The sequence below is a fragment of the Rhincodon typus genome, chromosome 23 (assembly GCF_021869965.1).
Source record: "Rhincodon typus isolate 14 chromosome 23, sRhiTyp1.1, whole genome shotgun sequence".
Lineage (NCBI taxonomy): Eukaryota > Metazoa > Chordata > Chondrichthyes > Orectolobiformes > Rhincodontidae > Rhincodon > Rhincodon typus.
In genome coordinates this window covers 7,775,515-7,798,758 of record NC_063354.1, presented here as the reverse complement: position 1 = coordinate 7,798,758, position 23,244 = coordinate 7,775,515, and the positions used below count along the sequence as shown (strand labels likewise).

Here is a 23,244-nt window from a genome sequence, read left to right as displayed (position 1 = left end):
AACCTAACAACTTGCTGTGTTATTTTTAAAAAAAAAGTTTTTTTTGTGTAACACTTGCTTCATTTGGGCATCAAATTCTGTTCCAGGCATTTACCTCCTGGTTCTTAGCCTCTGAAAGTAGTTACACTGAATATCTCCCTTTTGTCTTGATAACCGCTACTGGAACAGTACTTGGTGTGCTCTGAGAATATTGAAATGCTGTGGCTTCGTGTGACTTCATCATGTTAAATCCATGCTCCCCATTCTTGAAATGGCTTCACCCTATCGGCTGTCTAGCCTGATCATAATTTTGAAAACCTTGAAAAAAGACTGAGATGAGATCTAGTCAGAAGTCACATGACACCAGGTTATAGTCCACCAGGTTTGTTGGAAATCACAAGCTTTCATAGCACTGCTCCTTCATCAGGTGAAGTGGACTTTACCTCACCTGATGAAGGAGCAGCGTTCCAGAAGGTTGTGATTTCGAACAAAATGAGTTCAAAAATGCAAAGCTTAAGATCTTCTGTTAAACTAGTATAAAATGCTAGTTCAGCCATTAACTGGAGCATTGTGTCCAATTCTGAGCACTGCATTATTGTTGTTGTTATTATTATTCCCGTTGTCCTTGGAATAGAGATGGCTAAGAGAAAATTTGACAGCCTCAAAATCATGAGGAACAGCACAAATGTGATAGGAGGGGTAGAAGAACTCTTATTTGTAGGATCAAGAGCTAGGGGGGACACGGTTTTATGTGAATTGACAAAAGCACCAGTGTCATTGAGGAACAAAAACAGAAAATGCTGGAGAAACTCAGCAGGTCTGTTACCTTCTGGAAATAAAGGGTCACTGGACTTGATGTTAACACTGCTTTCTCTCCACAGATGATACCAGACCTGAGGTTCTCTAGCAATATCTGTTTGTGTTTTAGATCTTCATCAAGTTCTTTGTTTTACATTCTAAAAAAAATATTTTTCTGACATTAAACAGTTAAAATCTGGAATGCACAGTCTGAAAGTGTAATGGAGAAAAATTATGCAAGACTTTCAAAAGAAACTTGGGTTATTATCTGAAAGGGGAAACAAAATGCAGGGCAGTGGGTGAGAAGCAAGCAGTTGCCTGTATGGCTAGCAAGTGGTTTAGAATAACATCAGCATGGTTCTGATTCCTATTCCAGATCACGTAGACTTGGGACTTAATGGAAGATTACAGTGAAGCACCACTGTCCAAAACAAAACTGCATAGCAAATCATCTCAAGATAAAGATCAACAGGAAATGAGCCAAGGACCTGCTGTCAGGCCAAGTGAAACTTGGAATGGAATGGGCAAAAGACAGGGGAGTGGTGCTAGGTGAATTGCTTTTTCAGAGGGCCAGCACAGATATCGCAGACAAATTTTTGATCCTGTTAACATAGTCTGGTATAAGATGCATGCATGTTTACAAGAATCTCTTATTTAGTTCTGAGGTTGGTTGGCTCGCCGAGCTGGTTTCTTGTTTCACAGACGTTTCATTACCATGCTTGGTAACATCCTTAGTGCAGCCTCCGATGAAGCGTCGGTGTGTTTTCTGCCTGGTTTTTAAACTCTGGAGTCTGTTGAGCTGGGTTGCCTCACTTCCGGTTTTCCTTCGTAGTGGAATGTATATGGGGTCAAGTTCAATGTGTTTATTAATAGCATGCTTCATGGAGTGCCAGGCTTCTAGGAATTCTCGTGCCTGTCTCTGCCTAGTTTGTCCCAGGATTTTGGTGTTGTCCCAGTCGAAATGGTGGTTCTCCTTGTCCATGTGGATTGAGATAAGTGAGTACTGGTCGTGTCTGTTTGTAGCCAGTTGGTGTTCATGTACCCTTGTTGTTAGTTTCCTTCCTGTTTGTCCGATGTAGTGTTTCTCACAGTCTTTGCAGAGGATCTTGTAGATGACATTGGTCCTGTCCGTGGCGGGGAGTGGGTCTTTAGTTTGGCTGAGCAGTTGTCTTAGGGTTGACGTGAGCTTGTGTGCCACTCTGATGCCCGGCAGTCGTAGGAGTCTTGTGGTGAGTTCCAATATGTTCCTGATGTAGGGTAGTGTGATGTGTGTCGTGGAGTAGAACACAGAACAGTACAGGCCCTTCGGCCCACGATGTTGTGCCAAACTTATACCCTAAACCTAAGGTCTGTCTAACCTCCACCCCTACCTTATACTATCATCCATATGCCTATCTAAAACTGCTTAAATGCCCCAATGAGGCCGACTCCACTACCCTCTCCGGCAATGCATTCCACGCCCCCTACCACTCTCTGAGTAAAGAACCTACCTCTGACATCTCCCCGATATCTACCTCCTTTCACTTTAAAACTATGCCCCCTCGTAAAAGCTACCTCCACCCTAGGAAAAAGTCTCTGGCTGTCTACTCTATCTATACCTCTGATCATTTTGTACACCTGTATCAAGTCACCTCTCATCCTTCGTCGTTCTAAAGAGAAAAGCCCGAGTTCTCTCAACCTTTCCTTGTAAGACCTTCCCTCCATTCCAGCCAACATCCTGGTAAATCTCCTCTACACCTTTTCTAACGCTTCCACATCTTTCCTGTAATGAGGCGACCAGAACTGGACACAATACTCCATATGTGGCCGAACCAGGCTTTTGTATAGCTGGAGCATAACTTCACGGCTCTTGAACTCAATCCCTCTATTAATGAAAGCTGACACACCATATGCCTTAACAATTCTATCCACCCGGGTGGCAGCTCTCAGGGAACTGTGAACATGAACCCCAAGATCCCTCTGCTCCTCCACACTGCCAAGAATTTTTCGGTTAACCCTGTATTCTGCTTTCAAGTTTGTCCTTCCAAAATGAATCACCTCACACTTTTCAGGGTTGAACTCCATCTGCCAATTCTCAGCCCAGCTCTGCATTCTATCAATGTCCCTTTGTAACCTAGAACAGCCCTCCGCACTGTTCACAACGTGACCCACCTTCATATCATCCGTGAACTTGCTAATCCACCCTTCCACTCCTTCATCCAAATCATTTACAAAAATCACAAATAGAAGAGGACCCAGAACAGATCCTTGTGGTACACCACTTGTAACTGAGCACCATGTTGAATATTTTCTGTCCACTAGCCAATTCTGAATCCAATCTGCCACATTTCCCCCCCCTATCCCATGCCTCCTTATCTTCTGCATGAGCCTGCCATGGGGAACCTTATCAAACGCCTTACTTAAATCCATGTATACCACATCCACTGCTCCACCTTCATCCACGTGTTTGGTCACCTCTTCATAGAATTCAGTAAGGTTTGTGAGGCATGATCTACCCCTCACAAATCCATGCTGACTACCACGAATCAAACTGTGCCTTTCCAAGTGATCATAAATCCTGTGTCTCAGAGCCCTTTCCAATAATTTGCCCACCACTGACGTAAGACTAACTGGCCTGTAATTTCCGGGGTTATCCCTGTTCCCTTTTTTTGAACAAGGGAATGACGTTTGCCTCTTTCCAATCTTCCGGCACTATACCCGTGGACAGTGAGGATGAAAAGGTCATCGCCAAAGGCCCTGCGTTCTCGCTTCCCATGGAATCCTTGGATAAATCCCATCAGGCCTGGGGGACTTATGTCTTCAACTTCCTCAGAATTCCTAGCACATCTTCTTTACTAACATCAACCTCCTCTCGCCTACCTGCTTGTTTCACAACGTCCTCCTCTACAACTAGGTCCCTCTCAGTTGTGAATACTGAAGAAAAGTATTCATTAAGGACCTCTCCTATCTCTTTAGGCTCTGTGCACAAATTCCCTTTACAATCCTTCATCGGCCCTACCCTTTCTCTGGTCATTCTCTTGTTCTGCAAATATGTGTAAAAAGCCATGGAGTTTTCCTTGATCCTATCTGCCAAGGTTTTCTCATGCCCCCTTATAGCTCTCCTAAGACCTTTCTTCAGCTCCTTTCTGGCTAACTTGTATCCCTGTAGAGCCTTTTCTGTTCCTCTTTTCCTAAACCTTACATAAGCCTCCTTCTTCCTCTTAACCAGTCGTTCGACCTCTCTTGAAAACCATGGCTCCCTCACTCGACTGCATCTTCTCTGCCTGCGAGGGACAAACATATCGAGCACGTGCAGTATGCATTCCTTAAACGATCTCCACATTTCTGTGGTGCTCTTCCCTGACAGCATCTGTTCCCAATTTATGTTACCCAGTTCTTGCCTAACTGAATTGTAATTACCCTTCCCCCAATTGTAAACTTTACCCTGCCGAATGTACCTATCTTTATCCATGACTATCGTGAAAGAAACAGAGTTATGATCGCTACCGCCAAAATGCTCAAATGTTTGCAGTGTTGTTTATAAACAACACCCTCATTAGGATAAAATTCACCAGAGGAGGAGAGGAACAAACAGCTCCCATTCCTGGGTGTCATGGTAGAGCGCAAGACAAATGGGGAACTGCAAACGAAAGTACATAGAAAAGCCACACACACGGACCAGGTGCTGAACTTTAACAACAACCACCCCAGCGCGCACAAACAAAGCTGCATGCGAACACTATATAAACGGGCAAAAACACACAGCAGCAACACAGAACGACGCCAAGGAGAAGAATACCTGTTCCAGGTTTTCAAGGATAATGGATATCCAAAAAAACTGGGTCAGAAGATGCCTACACGAACAATGTCAGGAAGACACTACATGCCCCAACACACTCATCACACTACCCTACATCAGGAACACCTCGGAACTCACCACAAAACTCCTACGACTGCTGGGCATCAGAGTGGCATATAAGCCCACGTCAACCCTAAGACAACTGCTCACCCAAACTAATGACCCACTCCCCACCATGGACAGGGCCAATGTCATTTACAAGATCCCCTGCAGAGACTGTGAGAAACACTACATCGGACAAATGGGAAGGAAACTAACAACAAGGGTACATGAACACCAACTGGCTACAAAAAGACACGACTAGTACACACTCATCTCAATCCACGTGGATAAAGAGAACCACCATTTCGACTGGGACAAGCTAGGCAGAGACAGGCACGAGAATTCCTAGAAGCCTGGCACTCCACGAAGCTATTAATAAACACATTGAACTTGACCCCATATACATTCCACTGTGAAGGAAAACCAGAAGTGAGGCAATCCAGCTCAACGGACTCCAGAGTTTAAAAACCAGGCGGGAAAACACACCGGCACTTCATCGGAGGCTGCACTGAGGATGTTACCAAGAGTGGTAACAAAACGTCTGTGAAACAAGAAACCAGCTCGGTGAGCCAACCAACTTCAACACCCGCAACCCGAGCTACAAATCTACTCCAAAACCTATTATTTAGTTCAATAATGCTTTTTAACCAACAAACACTTGGTAAAGTTAATGCTCAAATTAAATGGCCACCTTTCTTCATGCATGTCAGGCTGCTTTTGAAAAAATGAGCTGTTTTTGTTTTAAATACATGTATCTAACCTTCCATGTTGAATGCATATTATTCCACACACAATATGATGGTACAGCTGGGCATTTCAAATCTTGATGAAATATGGCTTGATGGGTTTTTTAAAGTTAACGTTTTCACACCAGGTCCAGTTCCTCTGACTCTGTTTCGGATACTGCCAGCATGTACTGGACCGTAGCCCGCCTCTTGTGCCTCAGCTGAAACTCCTCAGGCAGTAACGGCGTTGAGGCTGCAGCGTCTACTGTGTCCATGTTGTCCTCTGAGCTTTCTTCACTAGCTGGAGCAGGGGAACACATGGGTTCTGACAGCTTTGCCAGATGTTCTGAGGAGGCGGGTATGTTTTGCTCCTGCCCCATTAGTTCCTAGTCTCATCTTACCACCAACAAGCCCTGCTAGTCTGTGAAGATCAGATTCAGGAGCAAATTACTGCAGATTCTGGAATCCAAACTGAAAACAAAAATTGCTGGAGATCACAGTGGGTGAGGCAGCATCTATAGAGAGAAAGCAAGCTAATGTTTTGAGTCTCGGTGACTCTTTTTCAGAGCTGAAAAGAAGTGTGGAGGGAACAGCGTTTATGCAATTATGGGAAGGTTGAGGTTGAAGTGCTGGGGAGAAAGGATGTTGATAGGGAAGGAATGGGTTCCCAATTTGAAGGTGTTTAAACTCAATATTGAGCTCAGAAGGATGTAAACTGTCTAATTTGAAGGTGAAATGTTGTTCCTCCAGTTTGCACTGTGATTCGCTGGACCATTGCAATATGCCACGGACGAACAAGTGGGCATGCGAGCAAGCCGCTACGTTAAAATGACCAGCTATGGGAAGGTCAGGGTCATCCGTGCGTGTGGACTGGGGGTATTCTGCAAAGCAGTCACCCAATCTGCATTTGGTTTCTCCAATGTAGAGTAGGCCACATTGGATGCAGTGAATACAGTACGCAAGATTGGAGGAGGTACAGTTGAAATGCTGCTTCACCTGGAAAGACTTTGTTTAAGCCCTTGGATCGTGAGCAGGGAGGAGGTAAAGGGACAGGTGTTGCACCTTCTGTGATTACAGGGGAAGGTGGGATGGTGTTGGTGTTTGAGGAATGGACTAGGGCATCCCAGGTGGAATGATCCCGGTGAAATCAGATTTAACTTGATGCAGAGTTGTCCTCCCATTAGCAACTCCACTGGAACTGTCCCTGTAGTTGTGTGAAGAATAGTTGAATAATGTGAAACACAACATTTTCATATGCAAGTATTTGGGTTGAGCTCTACACTTGAAAAACAAAAAAAAACTTTGGTTAGAGCGTGTTTTTTGACTTCTGACCAAAGTCCTGGCCTCAGTGTCAAAAGGATGTGGAGCAGCAAAATCCACGATTCGGGCCAGGTGCATCTCTCCTGCAGCCCACTTGCATTTCCTCTCCTAAATCTTTGCTCAGTGAGGACCTGAGAGATTGAGTTTGTGGGAACATGAGAGTGAAGCTTTGAGCAGCAGTGAAGTAGCAAGACCGTGAAGACAAAGGAGCAGAGTGGACCATTCAGATCATCAAGTCTGCTCTGCCATTCAGTTATGTCATGGCTGATCTGATCATTCTCAACTTCACTTTCCTGACTTTTTCCCCTTAACTCTTGACTCCCTTTATTGATTTTAAGACATTTGTCTCTGCCTTGAATATACTTAATGACCCAGCATCAGTAGTCCTCTGCAGTAAAGAATTCCAGGGATTCACGACCCTCAGAAGAAATTAGTACTGGGTCCACTGCTTTTCATCATTTAAATAAATGATTTGGATGTGAAAGTAGGAGGTATGGCAAGTTAGTTTGCAGATAATAACAAAATTGGAGATGTAGCGGACAGTGAAAAAGGTTACCTCAGAATACAATGGGATCTTGATCAGATAGGCAAATGGAGTTTAATTTAGATAAATGTGAGGTGCTGCATTTTGGAAAGGCAAATCAGGGCAAGACTAATACAATTAATGGTAAGTTCCTAGGGAGTGTTGCTGAACAGAGACCGTGGGGTGCAGGTTCATATTTCCTTGAAAGTGGAGTTGCAGGTAGATAGGATAGCGAAGAAGTTGTTTGATATGCTTGCCTTTACTGGTAAGTGCATTGAATGTAGGAGTTGGGAGGTCATTTTGCGGCTGTGCAGGATATTGGTTAGGCCACTTCTCCAATACTGCGTTCCTATCTGGTCTCCCTGCTATAGGAATGATGTTGTGAAACTTGAAAGTGTTCAGAAAAGATTTACAAGGACGTTGCTAGGGTTGGAGGGTTTGAGCTATAAGGAGAGGCTGAATAGGCTGGGGCTATTTTCCCTGGAGCGTTGGAGGTTAGCGTAAGGGGTGACCTTATAGAGGTTTATAAAATCATGAGGGTCATCGATAGGCTGATTAGATAAGGTCTTTTCCCTGGGGTGGGGGAGTCCAAAACTAGCGGGCATACATTTAAGGTGAGCGGGGAGAGATTCAAAAGGAACCTAAGGGGCAACTTTTTCACGCAGAGGGTGGTGTGTGTATGGAGTAAGCTGCCAGAGGAAGTGGTGGAGGCTGGTACAATAACAACATTTGACAGGCATCTGGATGGGTATATGAATAGGAAGGGTTTAGATGGATATGGGCCAAATGCCTTCAAATGGGACTAGATTTATTTAGGCTATCTGGTCGGCATGGACAAGTTGGACCGAATGGTCTGTTTCTGTGCTGTACATCTGACTCTTAAATTCCTCCTCACTTATCCTAACAGGCAGTCCTTTACTCTGAGACAGGAATAGTAAATGGGAGGGTCACTGGGGAGGCGGTGAGTAGAAAATGTTGTAATTTATTAACATACTAAATGTACTATATACAGTTACTAATTTATCATTTAAAATCCCTTTTATCATGTATCACGACACTGTATAAGAAGCCAATCCCAATAAATCTGTAAACATTGTTTTTTAATTGGAAGTTCTCACCATGACCTTTTTGGAGATTGAAAAATTCTCCAAATTTTGTAAGCATTCTGTCATTGGAATTCACCTCGTGGTTCTTAGCCTCTGAAAGTAGTTAAACTGAATATCTTCCTTTTTTGTCTTGATAACCACTACTGGAACAGTACTTGATGTGCTCTGAGAATATTGAAATGCTGTGGCTTCCTCTGACTTGTACTGTATTGGCTACTTTCTTTGGCATTTTATATATAGCATATCTGCTGTGTATGCTTTAATGGTTGGAACTGCTGGGCACTACAAAAAATCCCAAAATCTTTGAATATCATCTCCATCTATAATACAGAATGGAAGCAAACCATTTATTTTGTGACTGAATGTTTCAATTATGTGCCATAAGATGCATACACATACAAAACTATTTACCCTTTCCAACAGCTTCAGTCAAAATGCTTTGCATTTCTTCCACCTCTTCACACATCTTGGATTCGAATACGTGGCAGAATTGAAAGTTTGCTTCCATGTGCCCTGAGTAACTTATGCTCTGTGTGCATGGCAAAGTAATCCTGACACACGTTCTAAATTTTTACCCGTTTTCATCTGTGTATCCTTATTCTTGTGTTCTGACGTGGCCTGAAGTTCAATTCTGGAATAATTTTAATGTGATCAATTAATTTCAAGACCTTTCAAAGAAAAACATCCTAATTGCAATCCCTCCGACATTGCAGGCTTTGGAATGAATGGACAAATTAAGTAACAGGTGGTTTCTGAGCTTGGATATTGAACTGAACTTCCCAAGGAATGCTGGAAATACCACTCTCCTTTACTGATATAAATTCTTATCTTTGGAAAACGTAGTATCTAATATTTCCTGCAAATTAGAATAAATACAGATATTTGTAAATTTGAACAATTGATTGCAATTAGTAACTTTGTAACATTGTGAATACTTTCTTGAAGAGACAAAGAGCATGTTGTATATTTTGTCTGTGCCAAAGATTCCAGAAATATTTAAGCATGTGATCATTCAAATAACAATTGAATGAATAAGATAAAAGCCCCATTCATTTGAAGTAAAATGGCAGATGATAAACCTATTACAATATTTTCCAGTGATTTTTAAGTTGAACCAGGATCTTGGACAGTCTGTGCAATGCTTTGTGACTTTTATTATTCACAATAATGAAAAGTGTACATTACTATGTCTGTCTGTCTATCTTTCAGCTATGATATGGTGCATTATGGCCACTCTAACCAGCTGAGGCAGGCACGTGCTATGGGTGATTACCTCATTGTGGGAGTACATACAGATGGTAAGTTGCAAAGTCACTACTGCACACTGTTTTAGTTGTGAAAATACAGGGCATATTGCTACCATAGTTATGGTATTTGCATACTTTGAGTTGTTCAAATCAGTACTTGATCTCCAATGCAGCTTTCCTCGCCTTGTAGAATAGTTAGCTTTGTGCTTGTAGAAACAAAAGTCGTGATTTAATGTTCTTAGAAAGCTTTGCTTTACATATAAATCTGCCTGCAGTAATGTGACTCTCAAATGCAGTCACTTTGTAGTCATGTCAGCTGCATGCTTAGTTTCAAGATTAAAAGTATAAAATGTTGCATGTAGTACATAGCTATAATCTGGCAGAACAGGATTAACTTCCTTCAAGCTTGCTTTAAACAAATAGTAATAGTACTTTTTTCTTTAAATTTCTTTCACCCTCTCCTTCCTCTCCAGCCTGGGTTCTGGTATCTCAACTCTGTGTAATTCCTCAGGTGGAAATGAAGCTTTGCAATATCAGCAGTCTTCCCAAAGAGCTGGATTGTCACATGTAGTCTTCTAAGGGGACCAATTAAGATTGGGGTCCAATCTGATTATCTTTTCTTTCTTACCCTCCCAACATTCTCTGAAAAAGGATAAATTTATATTTAAAAGTACCTTTTCTCAACCTCACCACTCCAAGACCAATAGAATATTATAAATATAATCAAATGTAATTTAGGAAATACAACTGTTACCTGGCACAGAGGAAGGTGATATTGACCAAGCTACATCATTGATATTGATAGGGAATCCATTTAACCTCCCTTGATCGAACTGGAACAGTACCATGGGATAGTTTTTATTCATCCAAGAGAACACATGGGGTCTTCAACCTGAAACTCCGTCCAAAGGTTTGCATCACAAACCCTTCACCTTCTGACTCTCAGTCCACAGTGTCTCATCCCCCAATCTAGAAGATATATTTAGAATGCTGTGCCAATATGATTGAACCAAAAGGTTGCATTTGCTCCAGATACAATTCAGATAATCAGTGAAAGCTGCTTACGAGGTGTGAAGCACATCTTCCTTTTTCACAAGATTTATGCTGGTGAATCAAGTTAGATAATGCAGACCAGAATCTGCATTGTAAAATTTAATTTGAATGATCCATTCTCTCCAATTCCTTGTTGCATGTCTTGCCTTCCATGTACATGGAAGCAAGCAAGAAAGCCCCAATGAAAGATGTAAACAGGAGAGTAGACAGTAGCATTGAGAAAATTAAAATAACATTAGTACAAAGTATGTTAAGGATAAAAGCATATTTGGAGAAACAGTTGGGCTGTTAAGGACCTTGGATTAATTTATATATGGAGCCAGAAGACAATGGTAGAGTTCTGAATGAATACTTTTTCAGTATTCCGTAGCAAGAGAGATGATAAGGGTACAGAAATTGGAAAAAGGACTGTGATGTACCTCTTTATTTAAAAAAAAAAGTAGCAAAGGTTGAGTGTTCTGACAAGATTAAAAGTAGAAGTGGAATTTAGGTGAAGGATAGAACAAGTGAGATGAAGTTGATTGTTCTGCTTTCCCTGGGGTTGCCTTGGTAGGGATCATCTAAGATCAAGAATCAAACGTGAAACTTCTCGGTTTGTTTGGCTGAGTTGGTTATGCTTTGGCCACTGGAAATATTAGGGAGCTCTTGCAAAACTAACTGATCTTTGCAATGTGCCTTTGTCAACAGTTATAGGTTCCATGCTCGCAGACTGTATTGTCCATGTTCCACAAGAGATCTAGATACATTGCTGAATTTCTATTATATGAAATTCATTCTGAAAGAGTAATCAATACATAAGAACAATTTCTAAAATTTAAAAAAGATTTTAAAAAGTACTGTTCTTGTAATCTATTATTGTAAGAGGTTCTGTATGTAACTTGGACGTTCTGCTTAGACATTAACTTCAGAGTCTTTTATATATTGAAGTGTTCCCAAGTTCTTTTATTAAAATTAATCCTGAACATTCCTTGATGGTTTGACTCCTGTGTCCATTGAGTTAATGTTTTCTAGAGATTTGTTTTTTTTTCCTCTTCCCTTTTCATTGTCTTTCTTCTTGCAATTGGATACTCTGTGAAATTTGGGCAAAACTCATCTGTAGACTGCGTTGATCACTTTCTGATCAATTAATATTTTGTATGTTGTACCAAATATAAAAAGTACTAAATGCATCTTGCCAATGCTACATTGTTGTATTCTTAAATTTAAGAACAGTATGCCAGTACAGTATTACTTATTACTTTAAATAGTGACATATTGAGCATATTTAATGTGTTTGATGTGACTGGGATTAGAATACACCCGGTAATCATTCCATTCATTTTTCCCTTTGGCTTCTTTCATTAAACGTTTCCTTTTTTTTCCCAGAGGAAGTTGCCAAGCACAAAGGTCCACCTGTATTTACACAGGAGGAACGTTACAAGATGGTCCGTGCGATTAAGTGGGTTGATGAGGTGATTGAGGGAGCACCATATGTAACAACACTTGAAACGCTGGATAAATATAATGCTGACTTTTGTGTACATGGAGGTACGTTGTGTTCAGTGATGTAATCAATTTCTCTTGTCATTCAAGACTATAAAATGTCAGTTTTTAAATTTCATCCATGCTTGAATCTTTGAGACTTCAAATGAAATATATTTCAGACAGTTCTGCAGATGTCTTATACCATTATTGCCTTATAGATTAGTGGTAACTTTAAACTTTTTTTTGCTTGTTCTTGTTTTGCAGATGATATTACTTTGACTGCTGACGGAAAAGATACTTATGAAGAAGTGAAGAAAATGGGCAGATATAGGTAACCATCCTCCTTAAAAGTCAAGTTCTGGTATTTTTACACTTGTCAGAGGAATTGTTATAATCAGTTCTGAGGGTAAAAAAGGATACAAACTTTGTATTCAACATCCTCATGTTAGTGAAGAACATAATGTTATCGATAGTGAAAATTCTACTTATTTCTTGTACTCTACCTCAGCAATACCTTGAATTTATATACCGCATTTAACATGGTAAAGTATCAGGTACTTCAGAATAGCAGTATCTAACCAAGTTGGATACTGAGCCACACAAGGTTAGCTTAAGTAGGAGCCAAAAGCTTGATTTAGAGAGAGGTTTTAAGCATATCTAAAGGAGAGTGGATAAAAGGGTTTAAGGATCAAATTCCAAAGAAAAAAGCCATGGCATTCAAAGACTTAGCCATCAGTAGTGAGGCATTTGAAACCAGTCTTGTACAAGAACTGGAGAAGCGTAGAGATTGACTGGATTGAAGTCAGAGAGTAATTTGGAGATGTGGATTCCAGGCTGTTAATGCTTCAAATTAATGTTGATCAGCAAGCATAGCGGTGATTGGCTGAGTTAGGGTATGGGTAAATGTCTTTTTAATAAGTTCTATTTTAGAACGAAGGTCAGCCAGGAAGTACTGGAATAATCAGGTAAGTGTGAAAGGAGTGGACGAAGGTTTCTTGTAGTAGCAAAGGAACTAGTGCAGTAGTAAAGTCTTTTATGGATCAATCGAATGAGAAGTGTGAGTAACAATACTTGAGCCTTTCTGACTTTTTTTTTAAATTTTCAGAGAGTGTAAACGTACACAGGGCGTTTCTACTACAGATCTAGTTGGCCGAATGCTCCTCATGACTAAAGCTCATCACAGTAACATTGTGAGTAAAATGTGTAATTTTATAAGGAAGTGGTTTTGAGCCCTTATGTGCCAAGTATTACTAACGTTGGCATTATGTATTTAATTTGTGAAGGCCAATTAGATTTGTACTTGAGTGCTTTAATCCCTTATGCTGAAACCAATTTTAAAGAACAGAACCTATCTCATTTTAAGCATGTCAGCAGATAGTATGGAGGTACATGAGTTATTTCCTTTGCAAGTTGATTATCTTGTGCATTAACATCAAATAGCATTATAATCTATGATACAAATAACTGGATGATATTACTGTCACTCAAAGTAAACTGAGTTAGTAGAAGTGTAGACAAGGAAGCTAGGATTGAAATATGTAAAAGTAATTTGTCTAGTTCTGATTTATTGTAATTCAATAATACCACTTAATCATATTGCCAAGCATTTTAAAGGTGTTAGTCTCAAAGTATAATTGTGAATGCGCATGGCATGTTTTTATATTACAAAATACAGCTTAACTGACTAAAATCCTCTAGCAAGATGCTTAGCATCAATGCTTTCGTGCACAGTGTAATAAAATAAGGCTTGTGGCTCTATGGGTATTCTGCCATATTTCCATTTTCTGAGCCAGATCAAAACAGGAAACAACCAGTATTGCAGAGGAAGACTTGGAGATTGCATGATAATTATAGATAAGGATAGCCATCTGGCAAATCTTAACATTTCTTGGATGCATGCCTTGCATATCCAGTTCTGTAACTTCAATTTCTTGGGAAGGATGTGAAGCCTCTAGAGTTGCAGAAAGTGATTTACAATGGTTCCAGAGATGAGAGACCTCAATTATGTAGAAATTGGAGAATCTGAAGTTCTTAGAGCAATTGAAAGGAGATTTGATAGAGGTGCTCAAAATCATGAAAGGTCTAGACAGTGCAGATGGAGAGGAAATTATTCTCATTGGCAGAAAGATGGAAAACCTTAAAACCAATTTAGTGATTGGGAAAGAATCAGTGGCCCCAAAAAGAGAACTTTTGTTTTTGCAGTGTAACGTTACAATCTGGAATGCAGTAACTGAAAGAGTGGTGGAGATATTTAAGTTGTGGCTTTCAAAAAGGAATTGGATGAGCATCTAAAGGAAAAATATTTGCTGGGTAGTTGGGAAAAGGTAGGGGAGTGGGATTGCTAAAGTCTCATCTTCCAGAGAGCTGTCATAGACTTGATAGGCAGAATAGCTTTTTTTTTCTCCTGTGCTGTAATATTTCAGTGGTTCTGATTCTGAACTATTGCTTCTTCTAGTTTATTTCTCATCTTGAGGAAAGATGTGGGGAGTGCAGATGAGGGAGCAATTGTCATGCTGATTTAAAACTGAAACATTTCTATTATTTGTTACAAGTAGCATTGTTTTTTTTGAAATTAGCATGATTAGGATCTTGACCTTATTTTTCACAGTATATGAATTCTTAGCCTGCCCAGTTTAGTGAATTTAGTTGTTGTTAATTTGACTTGCACTGTTAATTTGGACGTTTTATTATGCAATGGGAGCTGATTTAATAGTTTCTCACTTTTTAAAAAAAATAACATGTGAGAAGTTATTTAAACATTCCAAATATCAGTGTTTAAAGTATAAACTTGGTTGAGCAGGAGGTTTGCTATTAAACAGTATCTTCCTTTTACTTTGGTTGTGCTTGGTGAAGCGCTTTTGCCTGTTTTTCAACTTACTACTTTTATTACCTATCTGTGAGTTTAAATTCTTCTGCTTGGAACCGAAGAGGTATTTTCTGTCTTAAATTAAATTGCTGTTATGCAGTTCAATTCGGTAATTTTTGTGACAATAGTTTCATATCTAGAACAAAAACTAACTTTGAGGTAATTTGGCCTCCTATCTTGAGGTTCTGTACCAACAACTAAGGAGAAATTATATGCAAATCTAACATTGATCTTAATTGAATGAAGTTTATAAGCTAACTTAGAGATCGTACTAATTTAAATATATAATATTCGATTTCTACAGGAAAAAAATTCAGACTACCAGGAGCACACTGACAACTTTGGCAAGGTATTGTGATTCAGTTTCTGTTTTGTATTCGTTTGCATGCTTTAGTTTGTTTACATTGATAATGTTGGGTCTCTCTTTCTCTACCTGTTTTAATTCCTTCATTATGAATTAGCATAATTTTATGTTCTTGCACTTAAACCAGTGTTATGATTTCTGCACAATGTAACTACTTGCAAGAAAATTAGGCTTTTTTCCCATGGTAAGCAAAATGGCCAAACTCAAATGGAACAGTCCAAATATGATACCCTGTTCTATTCACATCAATTGCTACGCTGAGTAGCAAAGAAAATTTGCGTTGCCCCTGACTTCCATAACACTGGATTACAAGAAGTTTCATAGTTGTGTATATTGCTACTAGAGAAAAAGACACTTCAGCAAAAATCATCTTAAAGTAGTAAAATGGAATGGTAAAATAAGTAGAAGTTCAATAAGACATTATGCTGTAGAATGTTCATGTTTATTTAGCAGCCTCTGGAATTACAGAGCAACCAACAATGTTTTTCTGTATCTTGCCAATCTTAACAAAAGTCAGTTTATTTTAACACATTTATAATGAACTGGTTATAAATTGACCCCTTCTTTTTTCCCACGTGAGGAAAAGACTCTCAAAAACTGACATTGTCTAAAACACCCTTGACAATTATGAAAATAGGCTTGAAGTTTACTTTTTCATAACTCAAGGGAAACCCAAGAGTAATCTGATGTAATATTTTTGGATTTTCAGAAGGTATTTGATAAGGTACCACACATTAGGCGACTTGATGAGATAAGAGCCCATGGTGTTGGAGGTAGTATATAAGCATGGGTAGAGGACTGACTAACTAATAGAAGACAAAGTTTGGGTAAGGGGGGATTTTCAGAATGGCAAATTGTAACTAGTAGAGTACCAGATGGATTAGTGCTAGGGCCATAATTATTAACAATAAATATTACTGACTTGGGTGAGGAAAGTGAATGTACTGTAGCTACGTTTGCGGATGGCGCATAGATGAGAAGAAAAGTGATGAGGATGGTAGTGCAGACGGATATAGATAGGTTAAAACAAATGGGCAAAATATTTGACAAATGGAATAGAAATGTGGGAAAATGTAAGGTTATGCACTTTGACAGGAAGGATACAGGAGCTGAGTATTATTTGAATGAAGAAAGACTGCACAAAGCTACAGAACCTAAGGATTTGGGAGTCCTTGTGTATGAATCACAAAGCTAAAATCTAAGCTCAGTAGGTAGCAGGGAAGGCAGGTAGCATGTTGACCTTCCATTCAAAGGGAATGGAGTATAAAAATAGGGAAGTTTTTCATAAAACTGTACAAGGCACTAATCAGACCAAAGCTGGAATACAGTGAACTGTTTGGGGTCCCTTTTGTCTACAGAAAGATGTTCTGGCATTTGAAGCACTCTGGAGAAGGTATCAGGCTAGTGAACCAAGTATGAAGGGACTGTCTTACGAGGTGAAGTTATGTTGGTTCAGCATGTACTGATTGGAATTTAGAAGGTTGAGAGGCAACCTCATTGAAAGATGCCAGATTCTTAGGGGATTTGACAGGGAAGATGCAGAAGGATTCCCCACCCCCCTCGAGGGCATAATCTCAAGGGGCTGCACGTTTTAAGACAGATGAGGAATTCTCAGTAAATATGCACAATTCTTTGTTGCAGAGGGATGTTGAGGCAGGGTCATTAACTATGTTCAAGGGAGATGACAGATTTTTAATCAATAAGGAAATTGAGGCTGTAGAGAAAAAGGAAATTGGAGTTGGGTGTTATCAGATCAGCCTTGATCTTATTGAATGGCGAAGCAGACTCGATGGGCTGAATGGCTGCCCTCTATGCCTATGTCTTATGGAGTGTGTGTAATTGTTTGTTTGGTACAAGAGGGCAAGTGTGGCTTTGTCACAGAATGGTGATGTCTAATAAAGTAGCCATACTTCAGAAGTAAATTTAACAAATAACTATATTCAGTGTTAACTGTCATCTTTCTCATTAGTAGAAATTAATTTGGTTATTATAAAACAGTAAGAAAATTAGATGAACTGAGTTGTTTTGAGTTTTTCGGTTCAAAAGGTAGCCATATTGGTCTTTTTCTATTTTCTTAACGATAGCCACGAGAACTTTGTCTTTAAGCATGTGTAATCTCAGGTGCACTATGTATGTAAGTTCTAACAGCAGAAAAGGTTCAACCTAAGTAAGATGTTTGTCTAAATATTTCCACTAGATGGCAGTTTGTCTTTCTTGCTCTGTCTTGTTCTGTAGTGACTTGTAGTTATTACAGTACCTGACAAATTTTTATTCAGTTTCTGGAAGACTAAAGCTCTAACTACATCTTACAACATGTGCAGAAGTGAATCATAATCCAGCATTTTGCAGATCAGCATTCATTCCACACCAAATTTCTCACTTCCAAAAAAAATTGTACTCCAGAAAATAATGCTAATTTCCAATCTGTATTGCTTGAATAATAAACACTGGTTTATTCTTTAAACAGCTCTTTCCTTCCAACAAAAAAATGGATAAACCGTTTAATGCAGAGTTCTGCATGACACAGTATGAATGTGTGACCTAGCAAGGGAAAAATAATTAAACAATTAAATCTGAGACAATCAAAATCTCTGAATTTTTGAAGAGAAATTTTGGTGGCACTTTCAGAAATGATTTGAGCCAATTACAGCTGTGGACTTGCCAGAGGCAGCCTTCATGAGAGAATTGTTTTAAGACGTTTCTTCTTTGTCTCATTTGAGAATCAGCAACTTATGTAAGACTGGATTTCCTTAGCCTCATTGTAACTGGTAGTGTGGTTTGAATTTCACTCATCCTTCATTCCCATGATAACTACACACAAGACTTGATTACTAACTGTGGGCGTTCTTAGTTGTGTTGGTGTGATGTGTTCAGCCCTTGAAGCCAATTCTACACTTGTTTTAGTGATGCTCAAATTTCAGTGATCCTTAGAGTTAATTCTTTGCCTATGCAGATGAGTTAGTACAATGAGTACAAACTGAGCTATCACCTTTATTCTTTTGAATCATTTGTATTCACTGGCGTTATCTAATTAGTTTGGTTTTCAGGGCACAATGTTTTGATGGACGTAGTGATTTTAAAGATGTTTGGGTCTTGCAGACCTATTTTAAATAACTAAAGAGCAAAATAAATATTAAAAGAATGCTATATTTGGAGCAAGAGTGTGGGTTACAAACAAAGACAAGCAAAACAAAAGTGAACACTTCTCCCACTCTCCACATATAAGGAGTTGATTTAAGTTGAATCAGCAATTCAAGTGGGCCTGTATTCACTGGAGTTCAGAAAAATGAGAGAGGATCTCCTTGAAACATATAAAATTCTTACAGGGCTGTGGAGACTGGATGTAGGGATGATTTTTTTTCCCCCTGCCCTGGGGACCCAGAACAAGAAGTCGTCATCTCTGGCTACGTGGTAGGCCATTTCAAACTGAGATCAAGAACAATTTACTCACTCGGTTAGTGATGGACCTGTAAAATACTCTACCACAGAAAGCTGTGAGAGGCAAGTCACAATACATTTTGAGAAAGAAATAGATTTCTAGAAACTAAAGATATTGAGAACAGTGAGAGCGCAGGAACAGACTTTGGGCTGAGTTGAGGAGGAACTCCTTCACACAAACTGTCCCAGTGAAGCAGTTGAGGCTACATTGTTAAATGTTTTTAAGGCAATGATGCATTTTTGAACAGTGAAGGAATGAAGGGTCATGATACGCGGGGCAGGTAAGTGGAGCCGAGTCCACAAAAATAACAGCCATGATCTTATTGAACGTTGGAGCAGGCTCGATAGGCCAGATGGCCTACTCCTGCTTCTGTTTATGTTCTTATGTGCAGTGGTTGGTTGGCTCACCGAGCTGGTTCGTTAGTTCTCGAAGTTTTCATTACCTTGCTGGGTAACATCATCAGTGCAGCCTCCGATGAAGTGCTGTTGTGTTTTCCTGCCTGGTATTTAAGCTCTGGGGTCCTTTGAATTTGATTATCTCATTTCCTGTTTTCCTTTGCAGTGGTGTATATATAGAGTCTAGTTCTATGTGTTTGTTGATGGCCTTCTTGGTGGAGAACGAGGCCTCTAGAAATTCCTGTGCTTGTCTCTGTTTGGCCTGTCCTAGGATCCTGGTGTTGTCCCAATCAAACTGGTGGTTCTCCTTATCCATGTGAATGGAGATGAGTGAGTATTGGTCGTGTCTTTTGTTGCTAGTTGGTGTTGATGTACCCTTGTGGCCAATTTTCTTCCTGTTTGTCCAATGTAATGCTTGTCGCAGTCCTTGCATGGAATTTGGTGTATTATGTTGGTCTGTCCATAGTGGTAATGGGTCTTTGGTTCAAGTTAGAAGTTGGCGTAGGGTTGACATGGGTTTGTGTGCTACTCTGATGCCTAATGGTTGTAGGAGTCTTGTGATCAGTTCAGATATGGTGGTGTGATGAGTGTGTTAGGCCGTGCAGTATCTTCCTGTTGTTCGTGTGATAGGCATCGTCGGATCCAGTTGTTTAGGTATCTGTCCTCCTTAAATACTTGGAGGTACTCTTCTTCTTTTTGGCGCAGTTCTGGGTTGCGAGGGTGTTGTCACTTGTTTAATTAGTGTTTTCATGCAACTTTGTCTGAGGGTGTTGGGGTGGTTACTGTTGAAATTCAATTCTTGGTCAGTGTGTGGGGCTTTCCTGTGTACCTTCGTCAAGAATTCCCAGTTGGCCCTGCATCTTACCATGACGTCCAGGGATGGCAGCTGTTCGTTCTTTTCCTCTTCCCTGGTGAATTTGATGCTTGTGAGTGCTGTTTTATTATTAGTTTGTTTGTGTCTCCTCTAGTTTGGTCTGTTTGATGACGAAAGTGTCGTCCACGTATCGGATCCATAGTTTGGGTTGGATTTGCAGGAGGGCCATGCTTTCAAGTCTCTGCATCCCCACTTCTATTAGTCCAGAGATAGGTGACCCCATGGGTGTCCTGTTGATCTCTTCGTAGATTTGGCCATTAAAGGTAAAGTGGGTCATCAGACATAGGTCCAGTAGTTTCAGCATGTTGTCTATGGAGATGGTGTCACTTGGGTCTCATTCTTTTAGTAGTGTTGCTAGTATTTCTGTTGCCAGTGGTACGTCAATTGACGTGAATAGGGCGGTAACATCAAATGACATCATGGTCTCATCATAGTCTATTCTTACGTCCTTGAGGAACTCCTGAGCTGAGTGGGGTGACTTGCTGACACGGTGCTTTAGTCTTTGTTGTAACTCCCAGGCTAACCTATGCTATTGGTGTGCCTGGGAGGGAGACTATGGGTCTGAGGGGTACTTCCAGGTTGTACACTTTTGGGAGGCTGTAGAATTGGGGGGTGTTCATTCATTCTGGGTTTTATTTTTTGGTAGTCCATTTTTTTGATTTGTCTGGTCTGTGTCTCTTTAGTGTGTAGATTATTACCGAGTTGTGGTGTCAGGTCTATTTGCACTTGCAAATGTGTTCGTGTCCGCTAGTAGCGTCTGTGCTTTAGTGAGGTAGTCCCGTTTGTTTAGTATTACTGTCATGCGCCTTTGTCTGCTGGTGGTATTATGATGTTTCTGTCTTTTTTTTTTCAGTCCTTCTAGGTAGGGTCTTCCTTTCTGATGTGTTGTGTCAAGTTCGCTCCTTCTGGTCAGTGTCGGAAGCACTCTGTCTTATGGCTTATTGTGTTTCCTCATTGATGCCATTGGTCTTCAGTGTGGCAAGAAATTCTGTGGTTGTTGTTGTTGAGTCCATGTATTAGAACAGCTTCCTCTGTGCCTGTTAGTTTCCAGTCTGAAAGGTTTCTTATCCAAGTTTCTGACCTATGGTTGTCTTTTGTTGGGTTAGTTTGGCTAGTTTTTCTTGTAGGATCTGTCTTTTCTTGGTTCTTGTTATCTGTTGACTAATGTTAATGGATCATTCTAAGTCTGTTGTCCAGTCTAGGTTGGTAGCGTCTAGGAATAGGGATTTTTGGCGCGTAATTTCTCTGTCATATCTATGGAGCCGGTTGTATGCATCATTGATCGTTGCCTTCACCATCCTGCAGCCATTGTGTTCTGCCGTCCTATGTGCTTGTGGGTTGTTGATGGTGGGGGAGGGGGTTGTATCTTGCATTGCGTGGTAATACCTGGTTCCTGAGGTATCCATGTAGGAAGTATAGTTGTTCGTGGGTAGCGCTGTGTCGTTTGGCGTAGTTTTCCCACTTCCGGGCCAACCCAAGCTACAGATCTACTCAAGAACCTTATGCTCTTGTGTTCTAAGAGTATGGTATTGAGGTAGAGGATCAGCCATGATGCTGAACAGTGAGCAGGCTCAATGGGCCAAATGGCCTACTTCTGTTTTCTGTATCTAGAGGTATGGTGTAATCTCTCCTCCTAACCTGAAAAGTTGCCTGATAAAGTTCTTATGTCCACTCAGTATAAATCATTCTCCAACTCAGTCTATTTGTACAGTTTCAAAAAGTAACTTTGAATTTTTGCTGAACTCCCTCAAGCCACAGAAAGCCTGTCCTACCACATCTTCATAATCACCTCTTGGAAAATGGGCTCCAATTGACAGAACATGTTGCAAAAAACAACATTTTTTATAAATATTAATATTAGTTTATAAATACAAAGATCATCATGATAACCACAGAGCCATTTCATTCCTTGGCATCACCTGGTATGAGTTTCACTTGGGTCACGCTTAAGGCTGGTGCATGTGTGGAACGAACTGCCAGGGAATGTGGTGTAGGTAGGTACTATTGCAACATTTATAAGGCATCTGGATGAGTGCGTGACTAGGAAGGGGTTAGAGGGATGCGGGCCAAATGCTGGCAAATGGGACTAGACCAGTTTAGGCTATTTGGTCGGCACAAATGAGTTGGACTGAAAGATCTGTTTCCATGCTGTACGACTCTGACTTCCAGATTGTGCTTCTGACTATATTCTGTCAATTCTATACTGGCTGACCTACGGTAAGCAAGATCATCTTGAAAAATCAGCTACAAGAGAAATCTGGGATTAGGATATACCTCCATGTGTCTTAGTGTTGTAATCTCAAACAAATCATTCTTTGGTCAGTGGTCCAGGAGTCTTTCCCCAACAAAATACACTGCACTGTACTGTACATTTTGAGAAGACAAGTTCTCACTATTTTGGTGACAAGAATGAAATGAAACAGTGCTCTGTCCTAGCCCCACCTGATAGCATCATCTTCATGTTTTTGAAATTTCCTTCACTGCAGATATGGAAGGCATTTATCTATACATTAGGTAAGATGGTGATCTCTACAATCTATCCAGACTGAAAACAAGAATGAAAATAATACATTTTGATAAAGACAACTCCTCCATACTAATGTTGTTGTGCTAGTTGCTCGCACACAAATCAGCTACAAACACTTTCCTATGCCTGTAAGACAGCATCCGAGGAGCAGGAAAGTCAATGTTTTGTCAGAGTTTCACCCCAAAACATTGATTTTCCTGTTCTTGGATGCTGTCTGACCAGCTGTGCTTTTCCAGCTCCGCCCTTATTGACTCTAGCTTCCAGCATCTGCAGCCCTTACTGTCCCCATACCTGTAACTTGTTTTCCATGACCAGTGGACTGTAGTCATTGAACAGGGTTGGCACGCCTCTGTCCTGGTCTCATTCAGTAACACCTTGCTAGAAGTGGTTAACATTCTGCTACCTTGAGCTTCTGGTGAAAGTCAGTCTGTCTCTTAGCACTGAACTCAACATATTTGTAAAGAAAGCAGATACTGCCTTTCCTGACCCGTAAAAGTGTGGAATGAACAACATTTTAAGCTGACTCACGGGAAGCATATGTTGATTTTGAGGCCTGTATTCTTAATACCATGATATACATTATGAAACGTGACAACTTGTGTCCATGCACCTGGATCCAGATGCCCAAAGGTGTGCTTGAAGGGTACTTGTGAGCAAGCCATGAAGTCCTTAAACATTGATTCT

General features: G+C 40.3%; 1 protein-coding gene across 1 annotated transcript in view; it reads left to right on the top strand.

The window, feature by feature from the left end:
- Window positions 1-23,244, top strand: part of pcyt2 (phosphate cytidylyltransferase 2, ethanolamine) — a 43,099-nt gene that overhangs the window by 4,791 nt on the left and 15,064 nt on the right. The window contains exons 2-6 of the mRNA XM_020513044.2: window positions 9,541-9,629; window positions 11,997-12,158; window positions 12,360-12,426; window positions 13,201-13,285; window positions 15,266-15,310. Of these exons, the coding sequence (XP_020368633.1) occupies window positions 9,541-9,629; window positions 11,997-12,158; window positions 12,360-12,426; window positions 13,201-13,285; window positions 15,266-15,310 (448 nt within the window). The remainder of the gene's footprint in view (window positions 1-9,540; window positions 9,630-11,996; window positions 12,159-12,359; window positions 12,427-13,200; window positions 13,286-15,265; window positions 15,311-23,244) is intronic.